The sequence below is a fragment of the Phascolarctos cinereus genome, unplaced genomic scaffold, assembly GCF_003287225.1.
Source record: "Phascolarctos cinereus isolate Bilbo 61053 unplaced genomic scaffold, phaCin_HiC Scaffold_5;HRSCAF=322, whole genome shotgun sequence".
In the NCBI taxonomy this organism is placed as follows: domain Eukaryota; kingdom Metazoa; phylum Chordata; class Mammalia; order Diprotodontia; family Phascolarctidae; genus Phascolarctos; species Phascolarctos cinereus.
This window is the reverse complement of record NW_027555958.1, coordinates 322606121-322621890: the sequence shown is the minus strand read 5'-3', so window position 1 is coordinate 322621890 and position 15770 is coordinate 322606121. Positions and strand designations below refer to the sequence as shown.

The window sequence follows — 15770 nt, the reverse complement described above, 5'->3', positions numbered from 1 at the left end:
GCCACCCCCATTAAACACGATGCATGAGAGTAACCTTCCTCTGTAAGATACTATGCTAAGGAGATACCTCTTATTTCCCCTTACAGTACCTAAATATACAACACATATAATTATATAAAACAGATATATCAAAATACACCTACAACTTTCTTCCCTGTGTTTCCATCAACAGATAACACACAGGGAGCAAGAAGGGTTGCTTATCCAGCAACCACCTATAGCAACACCTAAGTGATTTTTTTCATTTTTATGAGCCCCATTAGATCCTACTCACCCAAGGCTTTATGCTGTTCTGACTTTCCATTCTTCCTGGGGTACTTAGTAAAGGGTCGGTGTTCACCACTGCTCACAGACCTGCCATAACCATAACAAAGTCATCAATTCTGAAACAATATTCTTCCCCCTATGATTTTCTTTGTATAAAACTTGATCATACAGTAAGCTAAAAACCTCAAGAGAAGTTAAGCTCTCTACTTGAAATGCCATCACTATTTTGTTTGCTGGATCAGAGAGCTAGAGTTGGAAAGGGTCTCAAAAGACATCCAATCTAATCTCCTCCTTTCATAGACAAGGGTACTGAAGACCCTGAGAGATTACATAAGTAATAAGTGACAGAGAACAGACTCAAACTCAGGTCCTATGACTCTTAATTCAGGACCCTTTCCATCGTGCCGTGTTCTGGCATAAAATTTAAATAAGACACTACCATGTACCACCCTCCCTACACACATACACAAAACAACTTTATGACCATCCTGTGATGGTGCCCCAAAGTTGATATATACTTCTAAAGCCATCTATGTCAGAGAGAGATGGGGGCGGGGGAGAGGGACAGAGAGACAAAGAAAGAGGGAGGAAGAGAGAGACAGAGAAAGACAAAAAGAGAAAAGGAGTGAGAAAAGAAAGGGGGAGAAGGACAGAAAGAAACAGTGGGAGAGGAGGAAATAAGGGGGAAAGAAAGGGAGAGAGAAAGGGAAAGAGGAGGCGGGAGGGAGGGCAAGAGCAAGGGCAAACAAGAGCGAGAGCACATACATATGCTCTGGGGAGACTTTCTCACTCCTACTCTCACTGACAGGCCAGGTCAGTCAGCCTGCCCAGAGGTCAACTACTATGTCCTCTCAGGGTTCTAGGGTTAGGTCTGAGGAGTGGAGGATGATTTTATAATGCTATATACCTCATGTTTCCCTACCAATGTTTCCTAACGTGACTGTCAGTTCATATCAATTAGCTAATTAGCTTCACGAAAGGAGTATTTACTGAAATGTTATAGTAAGAATAGTATAAAATATCCTACCAAAAAAATCTATGATATACATATTCTCCCATCAGTACACAGAGAGCCCGGGGTAAAGTGGGCTGAAATTTAGAGATACATGTAGCAAAGGTGCAATTTGTAGCTCCATGCTCTTGGAAATCCATTTATTTCCTTCATGGGGTACCCAAGAAGCTCCTCTTTGTTATGGTGCAGCTCTTCTGTTGGGCTTTGAATCTGCATCCAATATGCCTTTGGCTCCCAATGCAAATACTGTTGTCATTTGATTAAGGAGGTAATGTGAAAAAAAGCCCGGACCTCCAAAATGCAAGAGGTTGTTGCTTGGATGGCCAACAAAAAAATACAATCCTCTGTCCCTCTGAAATTTTCAAAGTTCTCCTCCAGTCAAAGAGGTGGGGGAGGAGAAAACCCAAGAATAAGGCTGAAACTCTGCTATCTACTCCACCCCCACCATTCAATTCCTTATTGGGTTTAGTTGGAATATCTTCCTTGGTTTTCTACAGACCTGGTATGTTACCAAGTATTCTTACAAATCCAAATATTTCATGTACAACTTCATTTCTTATTCATCCAATGGCTCATCAAAGATTCCTAAATTGATCAAGACCTTTTCATAGTTCAAATGTGATGGATGGATGACTCAACTAAGACACATAGGCTTAGCATCTTAACTTTAAATGGAGAAGCATGAGTTGATTTACTTAATCGGGCACCTCCCTTACATATAAACATATCTCTGTGTATGTGTATATATACATATACATACACACACACACACAATCTGTATTTTATATAGGATTATAGCTGAAAGATACCTCAGAGACCATCTGGTCCAGGCCCCCCCCATTTTAAAAATGAGGAAGCTGAGGCACAGGGAAAGTTACTTGCCCCAGGTAATAAGCCTCAGAGGTAAGATTATTAACCCAGATCCTCTGACCTCTGAGGAAGTGCTCTAGATATATACTTCTATGACCCTCCAAACCAAATCAAGTAAGTGTATGATTCAGTTTCTCAGGCAGTAAGGCAGCACTGGACAAATAACTAATGAATGACCTGTAACCATCACTATAGAAGTGGAGTCAGTCTGAGTGTGCCCACAGAGGACTGGGCTACTTAATAACTTGTTGATATTGAGGGGAATTCAGGGGGAGGCTATAATAGATGGCTCTGAGGTCCCTTTCAGTTTTCATTTGTTTTGCAAGGCAATGAGATTCAGTGACTTGCTCAGGGTCAGACGTTAGTGTCAAGTATCTGAGGCCGGATTTGAACTCAGGTCCTCCTGACTCCAGAGCCAGTGCTCTAACCACCGTGCCACCTAGCTGCCCCATTAGGTCCCTTTCAACGCTGAAGACTATGATCTTGGTGATAATTCCCAAACCTAGCCAAAGCTCCTCAAATGTTTGAAGACAACTATCACATTCCCCCTAAAATCATTTCTTCATTGTAAATATCCCAGTCCTTTGAACTGACCCATATAAGAAACCCTTGGCCAAAGTGGTCTCCCTCTCCTACTGATGTACTCCAGATCATCAAAATCTTTCCTAAATGTGGCACCCAGAACCGTACACAAAACTCTAAACATAGTCGGACCAGGGCTTGGTATTGTGGGATTTTCAACTTCCATAATGATGACACTGACTTTATAAAAGTATAGTGTGAAATTCCACATAGTGAATTACCATTTTGAAGGGTAGTCAGTATAAGTATCACCCTCATTTTATAGGCAAGAAAAAAACCGTAGCTCAAATAAGCTAAGCAATTTGCCCAGTTAGTAAATATGTCAGAATCTGATCTGGGTTTAAGATCAGACTCAAGCGCTCTTTTCACTAGACTATGATACTTCTGCTTTGGGCAATCAACATTAAAACCCATTCACTTTCTTGACTGGCACCTCACAAAGTTGACTCAGACAGCACTTGTAGACCTTGGATCTTTTTCACATGGACATGATTTTTAATCTCATATCTCCCATTCTAACCTTTGTACAGTTGATTTTTTTTTAAACTCATGCACAGGATTTCTATTTTTCTCTAATAAATGTCCTCATTTTGGATTCTGTCTACAGTTACAGTATGTGGAGATCTCTTTGGAATCTAGTATTGTTATGCAACATATTAGCTATCCTTTCCAGCTTTAAACTGTACGCAAAAGTTAATATGTAAGCTATTCTGGTCCACTCTCTCCACTTAAACCACAAATACTCTAATCACCTCTTACCTGCCATACTGTAATAGCTTTCTTTTTATATTCTATTTTTTCAATCAGCAAAAATCCACTTTCTCTCCCTCCTACCCTATCCCTGTCCAATTGTGAAAAAAATAAAAACAAATCCCCTATTATAAATGTATATGGCAAAGCAAAACTAATTTCCACATCAGCTATAAACCCCAGTAAAAATATGTCTCATTCTTCACTCTTAGTTCTTCATCTCTCATTTAGGAAGTAGGTAGCATATTTTATCATTAGTTCTTTGGAATCATGGTTAGTTATTATTACACTGATCAGAGTTCCTAATTCTCTGAAAACTGACATTACCACATTATTGTCTTTGTACAAAGTATTCAGATTCTGTTAACTTCACTCTGTATCAGTTCATGTAAATCTTCCCGAGGTTTTCTGAAACTATCTCTTTCATCGTTTCTTAGAGCACAATAATATTCCATCACGTTCATATGTAACTTATAAAGCCACTTTCCAATTTGCAGACATCCCCTCAGATTCTCATTTTTTGCTGCCTCAAAAAATGCTATAAATGTTTGTACATCTTTTGAGTTTGTTTTGCTTAGGCCTAATCTCTCTCTTAATCTACCCTCTTAATTCCCTCATCTCCCCATACATTTGTATCTTTGTATGCAACCATGAATATGCACAGAAGCCCTCTAGGTGGCTCAGTGGACCAGAGCACTGGACATGAAGTCAGGAAGACTTGAGTTCAAATCTGCTCTCAGACACTTTCTAGCTGTGTAACCCTGGGCAAGTCATTTAACCTCTGTTTGCCTTATTCCACTGGAGAAAGAAATGGCAAACTACTCTAGTATACTTGCCAAGAAAACCCCAAAGAGGGTCACAAAGAGTCAGACACAACTGAACAACAGTGTATATGCATGTGCATGCATGTATTCTTCCCTCCTTTGATCGGACCAGATAAAACCTCAGAGAGTGAAGTTTAAGTGTAAGCCATTCCCTCTACCTTCTCCTCCTTTGTACAGACTTCTACTTGCATACCCTGATTATGTGAGATAATTTTTACTAACCTTCCTTTTCCTTCCCCCACTCAGACTATTCTTCTTCCCTTCTCTTTCCCTTTTTCTCTTACGGTCATCAAGATATAACAGAGTGTTCCCAGACTTTGTTTAATTAGACTCCCTCTGTGACTCTGGTGATGATAGAGTTCAGATGGGACATGTACACCATCTCTCCATGTTTGAATGAAGTTTATCCTTGTTTAATCCTTTATCTCTGTTCAATGGTGTTTACCTTTTCATGTTTTTCTTAACTTGTATTTGAACCTCAAAGTTTCTACTCAGCTCAGGTCTTTTCTAAATGCTTGGGAGAACTCTTATTAAAGATCCATTTTTTTCTCTTGTAGTATTATATTCAGTTTTACTGGGTAAGCTATTCTTGTCTGTGAGCTTATTTATATCCTCTGCCTTTTGGAATATGGAATTCCAATTTCTCTGCCTTTATAATAGTAGCAGCTAAATCATGTGTGATCCTGATTGTACTTCAATTCTTTCTTTCTGGCTGCCTATAATATTTTTTTCTTTGACCTAGAAGCTCTGGATATTGGCTTGACACGTGATTTCTTGACATATGATGTCTAGGTTCATGTTTCAATCATGGAGTCCAGGTAGTCTGATGAGTCTTAATTTTTTTTCCTCCTTGATCTATTTTCCAGGTAGTGATCTTTGCTATAAGACCTTATATTTTCTTCTTTTTTTCCAGTCTTTTTACTTCATTTTAATATTTCTTTTTGTTTCATGGAGTCATTGCCTTCTATTTGTTCAATTCTAATTTTCATGGCATTTGTTGCTTGAACAAGGTTTTGTACCTCTCAAGTCAAACTGTTAACTCTCTTTTCATATCTTTTTTCCATAACTCTCATTTCTTTTCCAATTTTTTCCTCTAGCATTCTCATTTCATTGACAAAAACATTTTTAACTTTTTTTTAAAAAGTCTTGCTTCATCCCTTCAGGAATTCTAGTTGAATTTGTGACCAAGTTGTTTTAAATTGAGCCTTGGCTTACAGATGTCTTGGAGTCATTCTCTACTTCTAGGTTTGTGTCAAGCATCTCTGTAACCATAATAGCTTTTAAGGTGGGATTCCGTTTTTGTTTGCTCATTCTTCCTGCCTACTTCCTGATTTCAGACTAGATGTTGGGGCTAGAGGTCTGTGTACTTCTGGAGGGAAGGCCTCATTTGGTTCTGTTGCTGCTTTCTTGGCATACTGAATGTTGTTGTTCTAGAATCTCAGAGACAACTCAGATCAGCGCCTGCAAGCTTTCAAACAATTTCCAAATGTACTTCAGCTCTAAATTCCCCCAACTGGGTTACAAGGTCCACAGTTCTCATACAAGCACTCAAAGTAACAAATGCACATACATAAAGGATAATCTTTATTTATTTTCTCTTTTGTTTTTTTTAATTATTTATTTTCTATTATTTATCTTTTAATTTTTTTTATTTTTAGTTTTCAACATTCACCTCCATAAGCATTTGAGTTTTAAATTTTTCTCTCTCTCCCTTCCCTCTTCCTCCCCAAGACAGCACACAATCTGATATAGGCTATACATATACATTCCTATTAAATATATTTTCACATTAGTCATGTTGTAAAGAAAAATTAGAACCAATAGAAGGAACCATAAGAAAGAAAAAACAAAACAAAACAGAAGGGGGAAAAAAAGAGCAAACAGCATGCTTCAACCTGCATTCATACTCCATAGTTCCTTCTCTGGATATGGACAGCATTTTCCATCATGAGACTTTTGGAGATGTCTTAGATCCTTGCATTGCTGAGAAGAGTTAAGTCCATCAAAGTTAGTCACTGCACAATGTGGCTGTTACTATGTACAACATTCTCCTGGTTCTGCTCACTTTAATCAGCAGCAGTGCATACAAGTCTTTCCAGGTTTTTCTGAAGTCCACTTGCTCATCATTTCTTACAGCACAATAGTATTCCATTACACTGACATACCACAACTTGTCCAGCCATTCCCCAATTGATGGGTATCCCCTCAATGCCACCACAGGAAGAGCTGCTATATTTCTGTACATGTGGGTCCTTTTCCCATTTTTATGATCTTTTTGGGATACAGCCCTAGAAGTGGTATTGCTGGGTCAAAGGGTATGCACAATTTATAGCCCTTTGGGCATAGTTCCAAATTGCTCTCCAAAATGGTTGGATGAGTTCACAACTCCACCAACAATGCAACAGTGTTCCAATTTTCCCCACATCTTCTCCAGCATTTATCATTTTCCCGTTTTGCCATGTTAGCCAATCTGATAGGTGTGATGTGGTACCTCAGAGTCATTTTGATTTGCATTTCTCTAATCAATAATGCTTTAGAGCATTTTTTCATATGACTATAGATAGCTTTAATTTCTTCCTCTGAAAACTGCCTGTTCATATCCTTTGACCATTTATTAATTGGGCAATGACTTGTATTCTTATAAGTTTGACTCAGTTCTCTAACTATTTTAGAAATGAGGCCCTTATCAGAGATACTGGTTGTAAAAACTCTTTCCCAGTTTTCTGCTTCCCTCCTAATCTTGGTTGCATTGGCTTTGTTTGTACAAAAATCTTTCAATTTAATGTAATCAAAATTATCTGTTTTGCATTTCATAACGTTCTCTATCTCTTGCTTGGTCATAAATTATTCTGTTCTCCAAAATTTGACAGGTAAACTATTCCTTGCTCTCCCAGTCTGCTTATAGTATCAGCCTTTATATTTAAATCATGTACCCATTTTGACTTTATCTTGGTGTAAGATGTTGGTCTATGCTTAGTTTGTGCCATACTCTTTTCCAGTTTTCCCAGCAATTTTTAACAAATAGTGAGTTCTTATCCCGGCAGCTGAGGTCTTTGGGTTTATCAAACAGTAGATTACTATAGTCATTAACTACTATGTCTTGTGTACCTAACCTATTCCACTGATCCACCACTCTATTTCTTAGCCATACCAAGTAGTTTTGATGACTGTTACTTTATAATACAATTTAAGATCTGGTATGGCTAGGCCACCTTCCCTAGCATTTTTTTTTCATTAGTTCCCTTGGATAATCTTTATTTTTACCCCACAGAAAAAGCAGATGATAATAAGCCCATAAACAGATACAGAGAACAAATAAAGTACTCACATTGTTCTCTTCAGAAAGAAATGCCATTCCAGTGAAACTCTCACCACACACACAAGGTCTTCCACAATCTTGACTCATAATGCCCCCTGCGATTTAGATACTCCCTGGGAGGCAAACATACTTCAGGTCTGCTAGGTATGCAAGAGCAGTACCCTCATAGGAAGTGACAGCCCACATAGCCTATTGTAACAGGTGTGGATGGCAAGGTCCCAGAGTGTTGATTCCAAAGCAACTGTTTTAAGACTTATTGTTCCTCTAGGTTCAGGGGCCACATAGGAGAAGGGATCTTTCTCCATGAAGGGCACTACTCAGGAAATACTCTTCTCTCTCTTAAAAGAGAGTTTCAAATTCTATCCCTCCCTCCCTGGCCCTCTCCCTGAGACAGTAATTAGAGATCTCCTTTTACTTGTCAACTTGGAGTTAACTCCTGGGGCAATCCCCAAGGCTGATACTGCCAAGGAAGTCTCTCTTCTCTAGCTAGAAGTCTAAATTCTTGGATAATGCTGCCTAGAAAATTAAAATCTAGCCCATTCCTCCTTCCCCCCAACAAACACTAAATTGGAAGTCCATGAACTCCCTCTAAAGCCACACAGGCAAGCACATAAGTGTTTCTGCTTATGTACTTCTACAAGAACTCTAGCATGCCCCAGCTACTGCCATCTCTAGTCACTCTTGGGTCTCTAGTCTCCCTGGGCTTAGGAAACTGTCAGTAAACATAGAATTCTTAGGGGTTTTTGGCCTCAAAACCACCATAACTCATTCCTGGTGGATAGGCCAGTGTGGCTTGTCTTTACCCAGAATACAGGTCTACTCCGTTATGTACTTAAGTCTGTCCTTTGACCAGGGAAAGGCAAAAAGGAGCCTCCCTTTCCCACAAAAAGGGCTAAGCAGGGTTGTAGCTTCACTTTTATAAACCATAGGAATGAGATGGCCTCTCCAACAAGCATCTACCTTTCCCAGAGTTCTAGCCAGCCAATTATACTGAAGGTAGCCTCAGCCTTTGGAAACCAGTTGGAACACATCCCCTAGCTTTTCAAAAGGCATCAATGGCCATGTCCACACTCTCTAGGCAAAGAGGTAACCTTACAAAGCTGATTAAGAAACTCCCTGGAAAAAAAATTCACTCCCCGGTCAACAACACTTTTTTGTTTGTTTGTATGGGCTTATTTTATTTTTTTATATAATTTTTAAAAGTATATTTTATTTTTCCCCCAATTAAATGTTAAAACAATTTTTTAACATTTTTTTTTAAAGCTTTGAGTTTCAAATTCTATCCCTCCCTCCCTGGCCCTCTCCCTGAGACAGTAAGCAATCAGATATAGGCTATATACGTGCAATCACGTAAAACATGTCCACATTAGTCATTTTGTACAAGAAGACTTGAATAAAAGAAAAAGAATGAAAAAGTAAAAAATGGCATGCTTCAATCTGCATTCAAACAATATCAGTTCTTTCTCTGGAGGTGGATAATATGCTTTATCATTAATCCTTTGGGATTTTCTCAGATCACTGTACTGCTGAGAATAGCTAAGTCATTCACACTTCTTAGTCAAACAATACTGCTATTACTGTGTAAAATGTTCTCCTGGTTTCGTTCACTTCACTTCATATCAGTTCACGTAAGTCTTTCCAGGTTTTTCTGAAATCATCCTGCTTGTCATTTCTTACAGCACAATATTCCATTACAATCATATACCACATTTTGTTAGCCAATCCCCAATTGATGGGCATCCTTTCAATTTCCAATGCTTAACCACCACAAAAATAGCTGCTATAAATATTTTTGTACAAAAAGGTCCTCCCCCTGCCTTTTTTTTTTTTAATGTTTTTGGGATATAGACCTAGCATGTCAACACCACTTATACAACACCTCTTTTGGGTACCTCTTCCAATTCACACCCTAAGGAAGGTGACTACCCCTATTTTCAAGGTACTATGTGGGTCAGAACTCCTAAGCTATGAAATATAGCTTATAAGAGCCCTATCAGTATTAAAACCTTTATTAGTCAACCAGTAGATACAATTAGTTTGAAGCAAAGGCATTTACTGAAATGGCATCATACAAATAATAATAACAAAACATCCCCAACACTTCCTACCCCTTCCCCCGCCCACAAAGCTGAACTACATTCTCCCACAACTACACAACGTCCATAGAAGAGTGAACATATACAGAGTTTACTAGTTGAGAGGCACACACATAAGGAAATGTGATCCGGGTATGACACTCTAGAGCCCTGCTATCATTCCCCTTCTTGCAGTGTTCTAATACTTCATCCTCTGGGCTTGACATCTCAAGCTAGGCTTCCCCCTGGGCCAGTTCCTGTCTGCAGCTCAACTCCTGACGGCCAAGACTGGCATTCTTCTATGCTACCAGAGGTCACACTTCTCAGCGCAGCCTGAACCTTCGCTCTTACTGAACCTGCTGCCTACTAGATATGATGTCTATTAGACAAGCAGCTCTATTGCATGATGCCAAACCTGTTTGGGAAGGGAAGGAAAGAGAAATTCCTTACCCACCCAAAAACTAAGAACTATTCCCTAGCAAAGGCTGTGTTCTTCTTCCATACCTGGCTCTCATTTCTAGTGCCAGTAGTAACACTCCTCAGCGCTGCCTTCTACTTTGATTGTGACTCTCTAGACCAGTGATAGTCAAAATATGGAAGTCTATTTTATGTTTTTTTAAAAGCCTATGAGCTAAGAATTGTTTTTACATTTTTAAATAACATTTTATTGTATTTTAAAATATAAAGATCATTTTTAGCTGGGGACCTACAAAAAACTGTCAATAGACCAGATTCGGCCCTCTGGATTCCTGCTCTAGACTCCGAAGTGCTTCTTAAACTGTGGGTCCCCACCCTGTATTTGGCAACAGTAAAAGCAATGACCAAAAATTAATTAAAAATCAAATATATAATGAATTGGAGGTGTTTCTGGCAGTGCTTGCCCATGTTGCATAGGGCAACTTCACTACAGCCTTGGTTCTGAACACAAAGCATGCACATTTTGCATTGCACATGCCTTCAGGCCACACAAAGCCAACACTGATGCTAAAATGCAGGAAAAGGACAGTAGAAAAAGTTTAAGAAGCCCTGCTCTAGAGAGTATTGCTTTTTAAAGAGTCACCAGGATTGTGGCTGACCCACTGGCCAGTCATTAGCTAGCCACCATACAATTTCATAATCCTATCAAGCTGGACTAAAGAATGTGTTCATACCTTGTAAGGGGTAAGGAAGCATCAGTCCTTCTTCAAATCTCTATTTCTTTACTTCTTTACACTTCATTTACAGGTAACAAACCTACCACCTCACTGTTTACTAACCGACTTATTTTCTGTGTTGACATCACCTGGTCTAGGAAAAATCAACTGTAAGTGGTATTCTGATCAATTCTCCCTCCTCTCTCCATACTTATAGCTCATCCCTTCAAGTGATGAGAAACTCAGTACCTCACAAAGCAGTTCATTCCATCTTGGAGCAACTCTAATTGTTCAATAATTCAATAGTCATTGTTTCCCAGTTCTGTTCTTCAGAGCAACATAGAATAAATATACTTCCTTTTCCATATGTATAATACATTTCAAGCATGTGAAAGTATCATCATATACTTCTCAAGTCTTCTTTTCAATTACTAAACAACTTTAATTCCTTCACCTTTGCCTCATATACTATACCATGGTTGCTAGACCCTTCGCCTTTTCGGTTACACTCCAGTTTATCAACATTCTTTCTAAAATATCATACCCACATTTTAAACACTGTATTCATTTTTACTTTTAGCACTTAGCTTGACAGATGGTGGCTGTGAGAAAAGAAACTTACATGTTTGCAGTTCTTTAATTCTTTTTGAAGGAATCACCTGCAAAGCAAAAAATCAGCCAGTGTTAGATATGAATACATGCATAATTTATCATCATCACACACTCAGTGGAAGGTTACTAAGGTAAGAATTTGTGAGAAAATAAATAAAGACAATTTAAAAGGCTTTAACAAAAAATGCAAATATGAAGAGCTCAGAAATAAATTTTCTAAGAGTTCAAAAATAAAAGAAAATTAGGAGATCATGGAAATTTTTACCTGTCAGATCTATGGCTAAGGGAAGAATTTATGACCAAGCAAGAGATAGAAAGCATTACAGGATGTAAAATGGATAATTTTTACTACATTCAATTAAAAAGTTCTTGCACAAACAAAACCAATGCAGCCAAGATTAGAAGTAAAGCAGGAACCTGGTGTGGGGGGGAGGTTAGGGGTTTAACAGCAAGTTTCTCTGACAAAAGCCTCATTTCTCAAATATATAGAGAACAGAGTCAAATTTATAAGAATATGAGTCATTCCTCAACTGATAAATATCAAAGGATATGAACAGTTTTCAGAAGAAATCAAAGCTATCTATAGTCACATGAAAAATGCTCTAAATCACCGTTAATTAAGATATGCAAATTAAAACAATTCTGAGATACCACCTCATCCCTATCAGATTGGCTAATATGACAGAAAAAGAAAATTACAAATGTTGGAGGAGATATGGAAAAAACTGAGACACTAATTCACTGTTGGTGGAGTTGTGAACTGATCCAACCATTATGAAGAGCAATTGGAACTATGTCTAAAGGGCTATAAAACTATGTATACTCTTTGACCCAGCAATATCACTACCAGGTTTGTATCCCAAAGAGATTAAAGCAAAAGGTAAAGGATCTATAGGTACAAAAATATTTATAGCAGCTCCTTTTGTAGCGGCAATTGGAAATTGAGGGTATGCCCATCAATTGGGGAATGATTGTGATGGAATGCTACTGTGCTATAAGAAATGACAAGCATGATGTTTTCAGAAAAACCTGAGAAGACTTACATGAACTGATGCAGAGTGAAGTGAGTAGAACCAGGAGAACATTGTACATAGTAACAGAAATACTGCACGATGGTCAACTGTGAATGACTCAGCTATTCTCAGCAATACAATGATCCAAGACAATTCTGAAGGACTTATGATGAAAAATGCTATTCCACCTACAGTGAAAGAACTGACGGAATGTGAATGCAGATTGAAGCATACTTTTTTTAACTTTATTTTTGTTTTCTTTGTTTTCTTTTGCAACATAGCTAATATGGAAATGTTTTGTATGACTACACACATATAATCTATATCAAATAGCTTGCCTTCTCAATGAGAGGGGAAAGGGAGGAAGGAGAGAATTTAACTCAAAATTTTTAAAAATGAATGTTAAAAAATGTTTACATGTAATTGAGAAAAAATTAAAATTACATGTTAAAAAAAGAGTTCAGAAATAATGGCAGGACTGTTAATCCATGTTATGAAAACCAGCATGGTACTATACTATGTAATCAGAAGACCTGGTTCTAGTACTGGCTCTACCATTTATTAATTAGCCTTATGAACTTGGATGAATCACTTCTAAGCCTCTCTATTTCTTTATCTGTAAGATGGGATCAATGCCACCTGTTCTGACTTACTGGATTATTGTGAGGCTCTAATGAGGTTATGTATGGAAAAAAAGTTTTTAATTTACTAAGTGGTATTATTTTTCTGACAAAATTGAAAGGGAGTTATTACCTATGTAGCAGGGTTTTGGACAACTATCCTCATGTGTGGGTTTCACATGCATGTACTAGTTGACAGTCACCAGGAACCTCCACTTCCCTCTTATCCTGCTACTTGATTCATTACCAGATCATTTCTCATCTTGGGTTGTAAGGCAATCAAGATGTTCTGACCATGCCTCATAAATTAATTGAAATGTATAATTTCTCTCATTAATTAATTAGTTATCTCTAAACCCTTACCTCACTAAACCAAAGCATCATCTTTTCCCATGAGCCTTTTCTCTTCTTTCAAGCTCCCTAATCTCATAGGTTTAACTATCAGTATCACTAGCTATTCATTTTGAAACATACAATAAATTCATTCTTTCAAGATTTTATTCCCTTTAATTTCTTTTTTTTTTTAAAGGCAACTGGGGTTAAGTGACTTGCCCAGGGTCACACAGCTAGTAAGTGTCAAGTGTTTGGTCTGAGGCTGCATTTGAACTCTGGTCTCCTGACTTCAGGGCCAGTGCTCTATCTACTGTACCACTTAGCTGCCCTGATTTTATTCCCTTTAAAAGATACAGTAACAATATCACAGTCTCTATGGGAGAGGTGATTTAAACTGGAGAAAAAAACTATACATGCAAATATAAATAAAATCAAGATAAGTCTAATAATCAAAACCACAGGATATGGGTACAATCATCCTAGTTTTGCCTTTGACTCTGTGACCCTAAACGAATTATTGTGGCTAAATGTCTCCATCCAAAGCATGGAAATAGTTTTCCCATGCTTTCTAAAGCTGTTAGAAAGACAAATCAGGAGATTATCCCTGCAAGAAATAAATTTGCAGAATAAAACTCCTGTTTGAATTCAAGGGTCATTATATATGTATATGACACATATCAAAAACAATGGCATTAATATAATGCTTTAGAATTTGCAAATCATTTTTAAACATATCTTAACTCATTTAAACTTGAGGACAACTGTGTGAGGTGGGTACTATTATCCTTATTTTACAGATCAGAAAGTTGAGCCTTACAGAAGTTAAGTGTCTCTGTCATAGGTACACAGCTAGTATAGAAAAAGATTCTTCCCCACCCCTGGTCCTGACTCTAAAGAGTATACAAGGTATAATTATAAAAAGAGAGGGAGTGTGGCTTGTGGGGTATATCATTGTATCTTTATACTTCATATGTTGTAATTTCTTGACTACCTCTGCAAAATTACAAGTATGATCTGGAACAGATCACAGCTATCACTTTATAACTTTATGGGGCAGAGCACTTTCACAGGAATTATCTCACTTCACCCTCAGAGGTAGCACATGAGGTCCCCTCCTCTTACAGATAACAAAACAGTCTCAGAGAGGTTCAATGAGTCCAAGTTCACAAAGCCCATTAAGTGTCAGAGCCAAGCACAGAATACAAAGGTCTTCATTGTCTTCTACCACCATTTCAGCTTTGTGATACCTTGTTATATTCTCCAACAAGAGAATAGCACATGGAGAGCAGACGTCAAAGTTAAGAAAACCAGGTTTCAAGGCCCCCTTCTAACTTAAGCTATACTGACTGTGCCTGAACCTGGACAAATTAAACAACCTCTCCAGGAAACTCTCTAAGACTATAACGGAATAGTTACAGATCTCCATTAGTTGTCTCACCAGAAGTTCCTCAACACCGACGAAATAAAAGGCCACAAAACAACTCCCCCACCATCACCCCAACTTCTCCAGCACATTCAGCTCCCCGTTGGTGTCGGACAAACAACAAAGCCGTTTTCCAGTTTCCTCCAGGGACTCGGAGTGTTGGGGATGCCCCCAAATTCAATTCAACTTAGACACAGTTAAGCTTTGCTTGCATGCAAGTGCTGGGCTTGGTCACAATTCTAGAACACTAGAGAGAAGCAATTACTTACTGGATTATTGTGAGGCCAAAGTCGGGGAGGGGGCGGGAGTGGGGGGCGATCAGCCGGACTCCCCGACTTCAATCACGCTTCTGGGGGAGAAGAAACCAAAATCTGTTCCACATGCTCACAGCCCCCTACCCCCAACGTGTTTGGCCCCTTGCTTCCCAATTCAACTAAAACCCCACCTTCTGCAAGAAGCCTTTCCTAGTCCTGTCTCTATCAGACACAGATGTCTCCCCGCCCCCCCCATCAGACTGGGGGGAGGGGCAGGGACCGTGTTATTCGTCTTTCTTTGCATCCCCACAGCTCAGCACGGTGCTCGGCACATATAGTAGGCGCTTCTATAGAAATACTAGTTGACTGACTGGACGAGGCTCAGCCAGGGCGCTGAGGGGAGTTGGGGGAGGGGAAGGGGCAAAGAAGGTTATGGGGCCAAAAGAGCCTCACTCACCCGACTTCTCGGGCCCCTAGCACCCACTTTCTTTTCACAGGCCTCCCCAGGGCGTGCAGAGCGAGAATACAGCAACGAGAGAGGATGAGAGAGAGAAAAAAGCTACTCCTCTTCCACCCTCCCGCTACCTCTGCCTCGTGCGGCTGCGCGGGGCAGAAGGCAGGGAGAGGCGAGGCCGGCCGAGGGATGATGGGTACTGCGCATGTCCGGTGTTTGACGCCGGGGA

The 15770-nt window shown here is 39.1% G+C and overlaps 1 protein-coding gene across 3 annotated transcripts in view; it reads right to left on the bottom strand.

Annotated features, from left to right (window-relative positions):
- The window catches only part of TDRD10 (tudor domain containing 10), a 50066-nt gene extending 34320 nt beyond the window's left edge, over positions 1 to 15746 (bottom strand). The window contains exons 1-4 of one of the 3 annotated variants that reach the window (XM_020992007.2): positions 15545 to 15746; positions 15103 to 15182; positions 11455 to 11491; positions 275 to 354 (exon numbers count right to left, since the gene is read on the bottom strand). In XM_020992007.2, coding sequence (XP_020847666.1) covers positions 275 to 354; positions 11455 to 11456 — 82 coding nt within the window. In that variant the 5' untranslated portion in view covers positions 11457 to 11491; positions 15103 to 15182; positions 15545 to 15746. Of the gene's footprint in view, positions 1 to 274; positions 355 to 11454; positions 11492 to 12487; positions 12659 to 15102; positions 15183 to 15544 lie in introns of those variants that run through there. The other 2 variants (XM_020992008.2, XM_078156142.1) reach the window with 2 other exon arrangements.
- Positions 15747 to 15770: the final 24 nt, after the last annotated feature.